At 42.1% G+C, this 16,019-nt stretch overlaps 1 protein-coding gene across 2 annotated transcripts in view; it reads right to left on the bottom strand.

The window, feature by feature from the left end:
- Positions 1-16,019, bottom strand: part of kirrel1b (kirre like nephrin family adhesion molecule 1b) — a 74,372-nt gene that overhangs the window by 28,674 nt on the left and 29,679 nt on the right. For both annotated transcript variants that reach the window (XM_083928200.1, XM_083928201.1), the window contains exon 2: positions 348-497. In XM_083928200.1, the coding sequence (XP_083784326.1) occupies positions 348-497 (150 nt within the window). The remainder of the gene's footprint in view (positions 1-347; positions 498-16,019) is intronic.

The following is a 16,019-nucleotide window of genomic DNA, read 5'->3' as shown; positions in this document are numbered from 1 at the left end:
GCTTAAAATGTAACTGCAAATGTGCGTCTGCTTTTGTCAGCAGTGTGAGGGATTTTCTCTAATTCGCCATGATATACAGGACTCATTTTTGCCCAGATTGTCACTCATATCCCTTATGGCTCTTAACTCTCTCTCTATGTTCAGTGTTCATTCCCTTAATGTTAAGAAACCCTCTACACTTTTCTGCCATAATAGCTTTTGTCAGGGTTCTTACAGTCAAAACTGAGCTGAAACCGTAGCTGAGTTATTCCCCCTCTTCACTCCACTTTGATCCCTGCAGCTTCACCAAGCTGGGGTTTTTTTTTCTTCTTCTTCTCCCACTACAGGATTTCTTTCCCCTCCCTCACCTCGGAGACCCTCTCCGATGCCGAGGGCCAGGCCGTCCTTGGTCCACTGGACGATGCCGCTGTAGTTGAAGACCAAGCAGGACAGCACCACCCGTTCTCCCAGCACAACCGACTGGTCCGCGGGCTCCTGAGAGAAGCGAATGCACCACACTGCAACAGAGGGACAGAGAAGGAAATCAATTTGAAGTTCCTTTCATTGTGACCTGGCCATGAGCTTCCATCTTTTACTGCACTGTATCGAGCTACACAGTCTCTCTCTCTCCGGTCTTATCGACTTGTGCCTGTCCATACGGTGGCTGTTAGGGTGATTTGTAAGGTGGCTTTATCGTGTGGATGGTGTTTTTATTGTCCTTTTTTATTATGTGTTTTTATTATCAGTGTGTTTTAATATAAACCCTGTCTATGACGGGAATTTCTCTTAGGGGACAGTAAGGTTTTGAATTGAATTGCCTGCGTTTATGCACATGTGCATTGGCTGAAAGGAGGGACGCAGGAGAATTCACACCAAATCGTTTTAATCATTTCTCTTTTTAACTGGACCCCGAGCTCAATTGCTCAAATTTGCATATGTGTCATTCCTCTGTGCCTTTGCTTCTGTTTCGCCTCTTTCTTGCCCCCTTTTCAAGTTTTCCCTGGACTTTACTGAGGCTTATGTGGGAATGTGTGCGTGTGTGTTTGTGTTTGTGTGTGTGTGTGCCTGCATGGATGTGTAAGTGTGCTAGAACATCATTGCCAAGCTGTGATAGAGCCTGCTCTTTTTCATCACACAGTACAAAGGATTTTGCTTACACACACACAATTCCTCCAGCAAAATAAGCCTTTTGGCTATTGCAGTGCCGCTAAAATACACGGATATAAAAACTACAAGTGTAGCTCCGGCATATATTAGCGCTCTCGCATAAAGAGAAAGTGTCAGGTGAGGAGGCGAGGCACCAGCTCGGCGCTGTTTTCAGCCGTTTGCATCATCAGGTAAAATTGTTTCATATTCGGGAGAAAGTCTTGCAAGAAGGCACGTTAATTAAGGCAGAGACGGTGACTGTGGTGCCTTAGATGACACATGCACACGCACATGCACTCACACACACACACACAGAGACGCACTGAATCTCACACAAACAGATGCTCTTGCACACAACCAATTTATGCACTCACACACACACACACACACCTCACTGAGTCATTCACACACTCACACAACTGCACATTGAGTCACACGGCTGAGGATACATCCAGGCACACACACACACACACACACACACACACACACACACACACACACACACACACACACACACACACACACACACACACACACACACACACACACACACACACACACACACACACACACACACACACACACTCACACACCTCACTGAGTCAATCACACACGCACACAACTGCACATTGAGTCACATGGCTGAGGACACATCCAGGCACACACACACACACTCACACACACACACACACACACACACACACACACACACACACACACACACACACACACACACACACACACACACACACACGTTCACAGGGTTGGTGTTTGTCTTCCTGTGGGCTATTCTGTTCTTGGATCATGGTTAAAACAATCCTATTAGCTAATTGAGGCATAACTGGTTAATAAAGCCGGCCGTGGCACTGAGGAACACGTCTCAGTGGGACTGAAGCACAAAGGTGTGAACAACAGGGAGATTCGTCAGGAGGATTACACGACCCGTCATGTTATTTGTGCAGAAAGCTCCTTCATTGAAGACAGGAATCTTCAGACTTCACAAGAAGCACTTTGATGTTTCATTAACTTTCATTTTGAATACTGAACCAAGAAGACGACTGCTGTGATTGTGAGCTGAAAGTTGTTCATCCTTTTGAAGTTTAAGGTAAAATCCACCTTAAAGCACTCAACTATTGCTGTTGTTTGGAGGTTTTTTTTCTGCGTAGACATAAAGCAGAGGATGTGATGTTGAAATATTGCCTCCAATGTATACACAAGTTTTACAACATAACATTTTTTGTCAACACAAATCTGCTTGTGTTCGATTTAGACATTTATTCAGTTTGCTTGTTTTCCTTTTTCTGCACTTATGTTCTTTCATTTGTAATTGTAAATCATTGCTCATTAAACTATGGCATCGTGTTAGGTTAAATGATTACTTTACAATTGCCCTTAGGTGTGAATGGTTGTCTGTGTCTGTTCGTCTCTATGTGCCCTGTGATAGACTGACGTCCTGTCCAGGGTGTACCCCGCCTCACGCCCGATGTCAGCTGGGATCGGCTCCAGCCCCCCGCGACCCCGACCCCGGGATAAGCGGTTGAAGATGAATGAATGAATGAATCTTATTAGAGGCACCAGTTTGAACAGTCAAATAGGACCAGTTTGAATAAGATCGTGGACCTTTGTTGCACGCCTCTCTATATACTGTGTAGTTTCAAATAACGGCCATTCTGCTCCAAAATGAATGCTCACAGAAAAAAGTCCTTGAAACACTTGAGGAGCAAAGTTATACTAAAAGCCTTTATTTAGTCAGATTTATCACGGGCTAAAACGCTGTTCTCTTTCAACCTTTTGTCACTTTCAGCGAATGACACAACTGTTATTATGCTCGACACAACTTAAATGACTTTGTCTCTACAAGAAAATCTCTCATCACTGTCTTTCTCTTCACATACATGTATAACACTCAACACAGGTTCACACAAAGGCATTTTGAACAACATAGGTACAACAAATAACACCTGGGAGGCATAATTAACACACACACACACACACACACACACACACACACACACACACACACACACACACACACACACACACACACACACACACACACACACACACACACACACACACACACACACACACACACACAGGCAGAATAAGAGGTTTGAGGATGTTCAAATACTATTTCTTCTACATTTTACTAGAACAAAAATGAGATTAATAGCCGATATGTTAAGACTCACTACTTACCACTACTTACATATACTGTACATTTAGTCTCTTATGTACAGTATATGAAGAATACCATACATGTATTTTATTTATTCATAATAAGATAGATAACCCTGATTTCTATCTCCTGAAACCTGACAGGAAAAGTGATCATGGTTCTCACAGACTGGAGCCTGGATCTCCTTTTCCTCTTCAGGAGTCAAAGACAAACAGAGGAGCTGAGACGAAACAATGAAAATGGAAGCTGCTGCTGTTTCCTATAGAGACGAAGAAGATGGAGCTGCTGGGATGTGATATCCTGCTGACATGAGTGATTTACATGTGGGTCATGTTATGCATGATTTATGCAAAATTAACAGCTATTAACAGTAAGGGCCCTCTTCCTCGTGTTTAACTCTGCACAGAACAACACATGGTCTCCTGGGACGGTGTGTTACTCTGTGTGTGTGTGTGTGTGTGTGTGTGTGTGTGTGTGTGTGTGTGTGTGTGTGTGTGTGTTTGTGTGGCAGAGACAGAGACAAAAAATGACAGAAAGACAAAAATTAGAACATTTCTGTTTGTGTGCCATGTTATGTGAGTGTGCATGTATGTGTACGTATTTATCTGTGTTTATGAGTCTGTGGATATCTATTTGTCTGTGTGTGTGTGTGTGTGTGTGTGTGTGTGTGTGTGTGTTTGTGTGTGTGGCCTGTCAGCCTGCAGCAGGGACTCAAATCGCGGAAGAGAGCCGCACTGACAGAGAACAGAGATGTAATTAACCCTACGGGATACTCCCCCTCCTCCCCCCAACACACACACACACACACACACACACACACACACACACACACACACACACACACACACACACACACACACACACACACACACACACACACACACACACACACACACACACACACACACACACACACACACACACACCTCTCTATCTCTTCTGCCCCATCCACATTCAAATTCCCCGTCTATCTCCTCTCCCATGTGCTTACGTCTTCTCTCTTTCTTTCTCTCATCCCCTCTTCACTTTCGTTCTTCTTCTTTTCTCTTTTTTATCTCGCTCTCTTTTTCAAGGTTTACTCTGCTTGCATCTTTTCTTCTCGTCTAACTTTGTGATGCTCCTTTTTCCCATTTCCTTTTCTCCTGTCTTCCTTTTCGTCTTTGCTTTCAACACAGCACGTTTTCTGTCCTTTACCATCTCTTTGTTTCTATTCTTCTGCTCTCTCCATCTCCTCTCTTTTCTCACCTCTGTGCCTCTGCATCTCTCTTTCTATGTATCTCAATCTCTTTCCACATCTTTGAACATTTCTTTCCCTTTCCTCTGTTTCTATTATCTCACTTCTTCCCACCCTCTCCACCAGCCTGTCTTCTGTCTTTCCCTATCTCTGTCTCTGTCTGTGTATCTTCCCAGCCTCGCTCCTCCTCCTCCTCCTATCCTTCCTCCTCTTCATCCTTAATGCCTTGCATCATTACCCTGAGGGATAATGTTAGGTATATCTTATCTTCCTCTCTCTCTCTCTCTCTCTCTCTCTCTCTCTCATTGCATAATGATGACCCAGTGGTACAATAGACAGAGCTTTACAATAACAGCCTCAGTGTCCAAACATATTATCCGTAATGTCTTTAATATCTTTTATTCACGCTGTCCTCTTTATTCCATCCGACCAAGCTTTATTAAACAATTATATCAGTAGTATCTATCGAGCCCTTTATCAATTTATGCACACATATACACGCATTTAAGTATTAAATATAAAGATCTTTTATTTATTTTCTACATTTTCCATTAAACATGAGCTGAAGTATTAATATGCAGAGGAAAACACTGAATCTCTTGGAATAGGTTAGCTCTCCTAGAAACTCAACTAAGTGCAGGTTTTGGGTGACTAGCAGAAAGTTAAGTCATATGTTACAAGTCATACATTCATGCAGGCAATTAGTCAAGAGGGGTACTTCCAGGTTTGAATCTGTCCTTTTATGCTCATGGGTAACACACACAGCCGAGTTTCATTGTGTTGCATCATTCGATGCAGGTAGAGCCCACAGGATTCACCATACAGACATAACCAAACAACAAAATAGGTTTTTGTCATTGCTACCTACTCTCTGCCACCTTTCTAAGTAAGAGATATATGCTATATTTCCATTTAAAATCTAGTCTGACTTGTTTTGAGTATTCTAGTGCTGACAAGGCAAGACTTAATTCAAGTATCAAGTGTCTAAATAACCAGTTTCATCTATTCAAGGTTATGTGCAGGTAGATACAAGGATCATATTATCATATTTGGCCAACTTTACAGCAGAAATAAACATGGTTACAGCCTGGTACAAAAAACAGTTTTGCTATAGCTAATTTCCCCATTCATGACAACTGTACAGGAGTGAGGTGATGTCACAGAAACTACATCCATCTTTCATGCAGTCTATATTTAACACTTATTTTAAGCTTTAACGTTTGGAGCGGTAGTCATTTGATTAAAGTTGCCTCCATTCAGAGAAGTGTCCTTATGTTTCTCTCCTCTAAAATGTCTGACATTGACAATAGTGACTTCTACGTGAGAAAAAGTTTGTCACTAGAGAGGTGTTTTCACATTCCTCTCCTGAAGGAGGAGATGCATTTCTCCGAGTTCTGAGATCCAAACGTATTCTGGCAGCTTTAGTTGGTACGTCACTAATCCATTAACCAATCACTGCCTAATATGTGAAACACTTTTTGACAGGGTAACGGCTTTGACACAACACGTGACAGTTTCCAGACAACAAACAACATAAACTAATAAAAGATGCTAACTTCGTTTACCATTCTGATAGGTCTGCTAGTGACAACATATTCCTCATTTGAGTCTAGGTATGGCTGATGCAAGGTTCAGGACACTGAAAGTAAAACTTAGTTGCAGATCGCTAACGTTAGCACCATGGGCATTCTGTCTGAGCTAGCTCAAACATGTAGGCCTGTGGCGGATTCTCCCTGATGTGTTTAGTCATCACGATGGGCCACGTGCGGGACTCTGCTTGTCATCCTCGGGTGGAACCTAGAATGTAGTTACCGAAGAGTCTAAACCTGTGTGAGTGTGAGTGCAGGCATGAGCAGCGGAATTTACCGGATATTTGGGTCATAAATCCAAAATATTGGACCAATTAAAATTTTGACTTGATGATGGCGCTGGATGAAAAGTCAGAGGAACACCAAAGTCATTCGGACACATCACTTGGTGAATATGAATGCCTGTGATGAGAAAGTGCAGCCAAAGTGCTGGAACCACTGATTGACATATTGATGGCTAGAGCCTCACAACACAGAACGGTCACAAATCAAATGGCTGCAAGATGTCCTTGTCAGGTAAACGTAAACACTGGCAATTTAACAAATGACTGATGCTGTCATTTTCCCCATAGGACAGTCATCACGGAGAAAAAAGTCAACAAACAGTGGTAGTGATGTGCCAATCTCAATGTGATAAAAGTGTTGCTTTTCCTGAGGGTTGTCAATAAAATGATGTATTCTGAATTGGTGCTGTACATTAACTGGCAATGCAGTCGCCCTTTAGTGTCTGACAGTATTTCTTTAAGTCACTTGTCTTTGCAGTGTTTGACATTAGATTCACATTTTCCAAGCAGTTTATAAGCTTTTGATTGGATTGAGGATAAGAAAGAAAGAACACATTTACAAACAGGTATACCATGCAACAATCATACTGCCAACTAATACCGGAGAAGTTCTTTATAAAACATAAAAAACTCACATTTTTAGGACCTCAACGTGGGGCGTCTTGTCATCTTTTCAGACAAGGTCCCATTATTCTTTGAGGAATGCACCCACTGTTGCCTAAGAACTTAAGACTGCCGATGTGGCCACCGAAGGCCAAATACAATCTACCGCAAGCAAACCATTCCTATGTAGAAATGAAAGGACAGTTTGTGAGGATTGTAACCCTAAACTGCACTCCTCCACACCCTGAAGCCTTCATCCTGCTAACCCCCACCCCCCCAAAAACTGCCTCACTGACCCTCTCGGTGTATTCATGTCCAAGATCTGCCTCCGGGCTACAGCTCGCTCCCATTTCAACTACCGCACACCACTCTCAGGCAGGAGAGAGCACGCTGTGTCCGTGTGTGAGCATTGTCCATGTTCACACGCATGCCTGGGTACATATTTGCCATTGTTGTGTTGTGTATGCAGTGTGCATATATTTGCCATTTCTGAAAAGGCAGCAAAGGGCAAAGTTTGGACAAGAGAGTTAAAAAAAAGGGTGTTGAGAGAGAGAGAAAAGAGTGAAAGTATGTGTGTGTGTTAGGGAAAGAGGAAGAGAAAGAGTAAACCTCAGAGAAATAGAAGAGAAAGGGAAGGAAAAGTGAAGAGGGAGAGACAAAGACTGCTATTATCTTAGTTTTTGTGACATTTTCTGGCTTACAATTGTACTTAGAAGTGGAATGGAAGTGGTGAGGTTCATTAACGTATTGTCATCATGTGATATCTTAAAAAGAAAACATGATATTCTACTTAACGACCAGCACCAAAACTATTTGGTTAAGATGAGAAAAACGTTGTAGTTTGACTTAGTACTTTTGGGATGTGTACGATGATACCTCAGGTAAAAGTCCTGTGTTTAAGGACCCATGCACCGCCCTGACCCTCCTCCCTACGTGGATGTTGGTGCTCTTGCAGCATACTACGTCACCTAATTTCCTTATTTGCGCCAGATGTAATTTCCACAGGAATATATACATGTTTAACATACAGATTAAAGAACATATCAGGTATATGCAAGAACAGTGCCCAAGGACAGCCTGATTAGAAATCATTCAAACACGAATCTTCAGCACTAAAAAAAAAGTTTTGACACTTCTCAAAGTGGAAAAGGTTTTTGTTGATTAAGTATTTTCTGAATAATTACTGGTTCTGTCTGATTGCATGCAGCCCCCTCACAAATGTCCATGGCACGACTGCTTTGATGCAGCAGGGATGCAGAAGAATTGGGCTCCAGCAAAAAAAAAAAAGTGCAAGGTTGTGCTTGGCTTAATGCTTGCTGGAACACAGCGCGATGTTGGCCAACAAATACCTTCAAGTGCACTTTCCTTGGAGTTTACTTTGTAACTTCGGAGCTGTATTTTGGCTGTTTACTTCAAGAAAGAGGAAGAGATTTTCATTCATTATGGTGAATTGTGATGAAATGTTTTGGTGTCTGTTAGTGAGAGGGAACTTCTTGGGGACTTTTTAACTAATCGAACTTTCATATGTAGCCTGAGATCATCTCCTCTTGCTCATTTTGACGTGTCTCATTAATCTTTAAGTAACATCAAACCTGTCTTAGCTTTACGTATGCAAGAGCCTTGCAGCACAACTAATGAGTAACAATCATTTGCGATGCTGTCACAGTTTGGGATCCGTACATAAGCCGGGGCTCACAAGTCGCGTTTGCAACCCTGGATCTAAAACACTATGCCTTTCTCAAAGCAGCGGCTGTTTCAGGCCTTAACGCCCACTTACAGATGAGAGAAAACTCAAGCTGGAAAGTGTTACATGAAAGAATGTCATCATATGACAGCAAAAAAAGGATAGATGAATTATAGATACAGAGTTACACAAGATCGCATGTGCATGCAAACAACGTTTATTGCATCACTGCATCTTATTAGGTTTTCTTATTAATTTGTGTTTGCGTTGAATGTTTCTGCTGGATTTATCTTACCTATAGGAATGAAGGTCTGCAGTGGGGTGTATAGTATGAAGAGTTAGACACACACAAAGTTACAACAGAAAATTATAATCTGGCTCTTGTGCCACATTAAAAAGCCACATGTCCCTGAAGTTAGAATACAGCGACCTGTTTGTTTCTGATTGGCCGTGAGGGACGACTGCATCATTCCTATGGTTGATATGTTTACTGCTGCCTTGTTTATTTTGATGTGTTTGGGAATATAATTCATGCAACATTTATACCCCCAGAGCTGCAGCATTAAACTGACAGAGACGGATACGCGAGCAGACAAGAGAGACAGAGAAGGACTGAGCAACTGAGCACAGAGGGAAAGACACCGGGATCATAACTTTGTCACTGTGTGTCCCGGCTCGCTCAGTGTTTACTGTAAACAGTGCTTCAGTGATTTCCCAGTGTCCCCCTCTCCACCAAACGATGCTTTTATTTCCCCTCACAAACACTTCCAGCAGAACAGAGGAGCAGCGTGACGCCAACCGCAGTGGAGATACTGAGCAAACTGAGCAGTTATTGGAATTACACACACACACACACACACACACACACACACACACACACACACACACACACACACACACACACACACACACACACACACACACACACACACACACACACACGCACACACACGCACACACACGCACACACACACACACACACACACACACACACACACACACACACACATTCAATGCACAAATTACACAAATGCCTGCAGACTTGAACGCACATTCAAATCTAAATGCACTCACAAACAAATGTAGTCAATTACAGAACAAAAATCACTCCAAAGACTCACATGAAAGCAGTTTTGGGAGGGTTACTTTTAAAATATATTCCACCACAGATTACTGAATACATGCCCTAAAATGTAGTTTGTGATGTAATCCATTAGATTACTCAAATTAAAGTGTAATTCCGGCGTAAAATCATCCCTTTTTTGACACTTGCATACATCAAATAAGCCGTTGAGACAGTTTTTTTCGTGGATAAACTATTAATGGAGAAATCCCGGAGAGTTGCTAACAATCGTTAACAGCCAGATGTGGCTAACACTGATTAGCTCGGGGCAGCACGGTGAACGCATTCAAACGGCTTTTTTAACCACATATACTGCTCAAAATAACACCAAACCTCTGCAGTAGCATCAGAAGAGTCCCTTCATATAAAACGAAGCACCAACAACATAGTTAGTGAACCGGCAGTTTATTTAAAGGGTTTTAAAAGACTTACCTACTGGCCCCGGTACCAACTCCTCTCATTGTAAAAAAAAAAAAAGTTTATCAAAAACTTTGACCAGTTAATTATGACAATTTTCACTGATCGAAACAAACACCATTCTTGCTACACACTCATGAGCATCCAAGAGGACATAACCAAGTCTTAACCGTCAGCTTTTGTTGTCTAAACTTAACCCTCACAGTCTTGCCGGTTACTGTTTCACAGCATTGACTTGAATGTCCTATTTCATAAGATATCACACAACCTGCAGATGAGAATATGTTGCGCAAACTTATTGGTAATTTGTGAGAGAAGGTCATTTGTGAGCAGTTCACGTCTCGCTTTTTGGAAACAGGCCCCGCGTTCACAGCTTATTACTGTCACACAAACACACCCACGCACACGCACACACACACACACACACACACACACACACACACACACACACACACACACACACACACACACACACACACACACACACACACACAGAAACGCATACTGGTACAGAACTGCGTTGAAGTCCTACTGAAGTACAGCTTCGGGAAAGAGAACGTGGTCTAATCATCACTGTGTTGCAACCATCCTGACTGTGCTGCTGTCGACTTCAAACAACTGCGTTGTGTTAGTTTGACTCCGGAAAACAGGCAGGAGAGACACACACAAACAGTGTGCGCACATGCTCGCGAACACACACAAAAACAAACACGCACACACTTGCAGCAATCCCTCCCCTCTCTTCCTATCTGCTTCTCCCTGCAGCTCTCTCTCAGTCTCTCTAATTGACTTCTGCTTTCTTACATTTCATTTCATCTCTTATTTCAGTTTTATTTCCCCCTTTTTTATGATCCCCTCCATCTTCAATTATTCATCCCTCTCTCTTCCTTTCTCTGATTTCTTTCCATCTGGTCTTGGTGATGTTTAATTCACCTCTTCATTTGGAGGAGGATGGGGGGGAGGGCGGTGCTGTGTGCTGTTAATTGGTTTTTAAGGTTTTTAAGAGCGGTGGGTACACACATGTACGCACAGTCACATTTGCACATACCCACTTGCACACACACACACACACACACACACACACACACACCCCTCCCTTTTGCTGTTAGAGCACACTGTACATGTCTGCTAGCATTAACATCACCAAATGAGCACGGAGTGAAAAAGCATGTGAGAAGAGAAGGGCAATTGTGTGTGTGTGTGTGTGTGTGTGTGTGTGTGTGTGTGTGTGTGTGTGTGTGTGTGTGAGAGAGAGAGCGAGTGCATATGAGTGAGCAGGTCAATGCTGTGAATGATGCATTCAATAAAAATTAGACCAACTGCATGGATGAATGTATGTGTATGAGAGAGCGCTTGTATTTCTGTCTTTGTGAGGACCCCCTAGAGACTTTGTGGGTGAGGACATGTTTGCAAAGTGAGGACAGTCTAGCCACTCCTCACCACTTTAAATGGTTGTTGGAGGGGGTTTAGACTTGGTTTAAGGGTTGAGATTAGAACCAGGATAGGAGTAATGTTTGTGTGAGGGGTCAAAAAGTCATCTAAAGTCTATTTTAACCTTTTTTCTTTGACATCAGTAATAAAGGAAGTTATGTCAGCACACTTAATCGTCAGGTCTTTGAGGGGCGATATACATATTTTATTTAACCAATATGGTTGCTTGGTGGTTTAGTTTTTCATAGCTACTGTCTGGAATACATTTCTGGAGAACAAAAAAAAAAAAATGGTTGACCCAGAACCAGTTTCTCCACCAGCTTATCACCAACTTTGCCTTACAGCTGTTTGGTGCAGAGCAGTTAGTAGAGTTATAGAGTTGGGTGAAAACAATTATGTGGGTTCATTATTGCACACAAACCATTTTGTATTGATCTGTTTCAATAATATAAAAACATATCTAAAAGAAATGCACTCAAATTGTGACCCCAAATTAATAAAAAATCACATTATCTTTAAGATCTGGTTCAAATCCAAACATTTTCAGACATTAAATATGTCATCTTGAAAATGTGCATAAAACATTAGAAACACATCTCCGGTACATGTCCTCCATTTGATGTAGAGAGGCAGTCTTTAAAGATGATTTACTATTTGTATATTTCACAAAAAAGAGAAAGGAAAAACTGGAATGAGTAGATACAAAAACATGACATCGTGGAATAATGAGGAGAAAATGTTTTGACTAAGTTTCTTTAAGGGGGAATTTAAGTGGAAGCCAAATGTGTGTGTCAATGCGTGACATTAAAGAGAGCTCATACATACGTATAAGTGCTTACAGTACGTGAGCAAGTGAGTGACTTACAAGTGAATGTGTGCAAGTATCTTGTATGGGTGTGTGTGTGTGTGTGCGTGTGTGTGTTCTCCACATTCCCAGACAACGCTGGAGCCACATCATTAGCTACATCCTCTGACTCCAACCTGGCCGTCGGATCAGAGGAATGGAATTAAGTCGGAAGCAGATTAGTCATTATCCAAATAACGACCTCGCTCAGCAATGGCTGTGCGATTTCCCCTTCAATAAGAATTGGTGATGTGAACTCCACTGAGGCAGAGGAGATGAGATTCTGCTGTGAAGTGAAACGGTGAAAAGAGAAATAACCTCGCTGTAGCCCAGTGAACAAGAGGACCAAAAACACTCAGCTACAAACAGGGATGAGGATACTTTCATCTTAACGATGAGAAAAAAGAGATGAAGGGAAAATCCACTGCTGCCACGCTGCCACGAATGACATGTGGATACAGTTTAATCTAATTGTTAATAAGCTACAGTGGTAATGAGTGAATTTTCATGGAGTTACTGCAGTAATGCAGCATGAACAAGAGCTGGGCTTCTTTCCAAGAAGTAGAAATGTAATGTAAATGTCAAGTTTAATGCTCACTTGATGTAAAACAAAAAAAAGAAAGGTCTGCAGGTTAAGAAATTCTGTGTGAGGTGTTCTGTGGTAACCGTGTCCTCCCGGTGAAAACAAAACATACATACATGATGTCTCCCCAGTGTGTTAATGCTCCTGTGTGGCTGCAGTCAGTGCTTTACAGTATGCAAAGTGCATTCCTGGATTTCCATCTTGAAAATGAAAGCATGAAATATCACTTACACTATCCGACACGAAAGCGCGATAACAACTTGCCAAATAGAAATCAGTTCTCCAAAGTCTGTGTGGAAATTCAATTTATTTTCTGATGGAAACACACCTAATTTGCATTTCATTTTCCCCCTGCATTTCAAAAAATCATTTGAAATTCCTTTGCCTTCCCACAGCGACAGCCTGACATTTTTCATGCAGTTACTACAGGCATGTATATACAGTGTATATATATATATATATATATATTGGGTGTGAGAGTTTGCCAGAGCTGCACATTGGAGGCCCTTTTTGTCAGAACTTCACAGCCCGGCAGCATTCAACATTCATCAGTTTTTCCTCTGATGTAAGTGCGCGATACCTCAGCTGCCACAGACTTTGAAGATATGATCTTGCTATTGCAAAGAATGTAAAATATGAAAAAGTGCCTTTCAGGTCTGTATGTGATAATTTGGACTTGCATACAGTATGTTTTAGATCTGGCAGTGGTAGTTTAGGGAATCCCTGTATTCCCTGCCTAATGCCTAATTTAAGAGGAGCGTGTTAAAGCCATATTTAAGAGTTTGAAACAATCAAACGTTTTACTTTTCAATGTAACAGGAAGCTAAAATAATAACTTAGTCAGAATGAGTCTGTCAAACACAGTTTTTGAGATGTTATGTGAAAAAAAAAATCAGCACTTGTGTGTTTTTCGGTTAATCTTGAGAAATCTAAGGTACTCAGATCTTGGCGCTGTGCCATTATTGTACTGCATTTCCCAGAGATCATCTGTCAGTCCATCAGTGTTGTGGTTACGGCATTACGATTCTGTCAGGGGACTGCGGGTTTTCCCGTGCTTGTCTCGAGGGGAGCTGGACTCCCTTTGCCCTGATACTTAGGCTGAATTCTTTGTCTTTGGGAAAATACATTTTTAAAAGTGATCTTGGTGAAATTTGCTGTGAGGGCACAACAAATGTAATAGGTTGGATCCGAAGGGAGACAGTCTACTCTCTCCATCACAGCAAGGAAAAGCACAGCTGCAGCCTCTCAAAAGATACTTCCAGAAGATCGATTTCATCTCAATGATTTTGGACTTATTTAGATGAAATTAGGGTTTGCACCATCCCTACAGTGTGTATCACTGCTCGAGCTAACCATAGACTAAAAAACTAGAAAAATGTTGATGAACTGTGGTTTCTGTGGTGTTTAGCTTTGTGCTCGCCTCCATCTTGCTAATTTTGAGAACCATGTGAGTGCAAACGCCACGTAAACTAAGTGGACAATTAATCTTTCCCAGTCTGAATGTAGCTTTACAGCTCTATATAGTTTATTTTCTTCTTTTTGATGTTTCCTCACCCAAACCGAGGTTTTAAGGATATAAAATGGTCATGAGCTGTCCAGAATGCAAAGCCCTCTCTGCCAAACTTGTGATTTTGACTTAAAGAGATACTTTACTCATTTAAATCCAGGTCTGTCTCATGGCAATGTGGGCATTATGTTCAGATGTACGGTATCGGACTGTCTCCGTGGCAGAGGTCCCTGCAGAACGGAGCAGCAGAGATCTGAAGAGAAGGAAACACGTTGTTTCACTTCATCACTTCATCACTCACGGCAAATGTCTGATGCTCCGTTCTGCAGGGACTTCCACCACTGAGCCAGGCCAAACACCGTTCATCTGAATACAGCGTGTACATTGCTATGACACAGACCTGGATTAAAAGGGGTAAAGTATGCCTTTAACTTGACTTCATGGGTTGACCAGGATCACCTAAACACTGCATTAAAAAAATTGAGTGGCCTTAGAGTGGATACAATGGTTGCATTCTAGAAATGAGTGCAGAGTACGGCTCATTCATCATCTTCTGGAGGAGCCTTTGACGCTGGAATGGCTCTTGTCAACTCGTCAGGCCATTAAAGGATTAGAAATGCAGATTACGAAGGCTTTTAGGGGACTTTGTGACCTCTAAGTTGGGATGCAGGGAGAGTTTCCTGAATGCCAGCATCCATTAGACATTTTTCATTTTAAAGCTTTGCCACATTAGCAGCAACATCACGCTGTGATGGCTGCTACTTGACTTCTTCTTTTTATCCAGAACAAACAGAAAATGCATCATTTCCTCCTGTGCTGCAGATGATTTCCCTGCAAAAAACTGACACCACCAAGTACTGAGAGTTTAGAACAGAGAATATAACACCGGTGGGGTTTGCTCATGAATCACTGCTGTCGAGGCAAAACCAATGTTTGTGACCGAACCAGTCGGTTGCAAGGTGTTTAACTGAGGCTACGGAGCAACCGAGGACACAAACAGACAAATACAGCAAGTGACTGTCACTCGGTCTGTCTGTATGTCTGTCTGTCTGTCTTTTTGTTTGTCTCTCTGCTGTCTGTTTCGATTTGTATCTTGCTGTGGATCACTGCATCTCTCTGTCTTTCCCTTTCCCTCTGTCACTCTCTTTCCGCTCATCATTTTTTTCAGACTGTAGGCGTGTCTCTCGGTCTCTGTCAATCACATCCTCCTGCTGCTGCTGCTGCTGCTGCTGCTGCTGCGCGTGTGTGTGTGTGTGTGTGTGTGTGTGTGGATATGATTTTTTTAAACTCATCTCCCACTGTCTTCATCTCTCTATCTCTGTGCCCTCTCCAGCTCATGTCTCCTCTGTCTTATCTTTCCCCATCTATCTGTCAGTCTGTCTATTTCGATCTGTCTATTTATCTGTTTATCTCGAT

The sequence above is a fragment of the Echiichthys vipera genome, assembly GCF_963691815.1.
Source record: "Echiichthys vipera genome assembly, chromosome: 15".
In the NCBI taxonomy this organism is placed as follows: domain Eukaryota; kingdom Metazoa; phylum Chordata; class Actinopteri; order Perciformes; family Trachinidae; genus Echiichthys; species Echiichthys vipera.
Note: the sequence above shows the minus strand (reverse complement) of the source record. Positions and strands in the feature narration are given on the sequence as shown.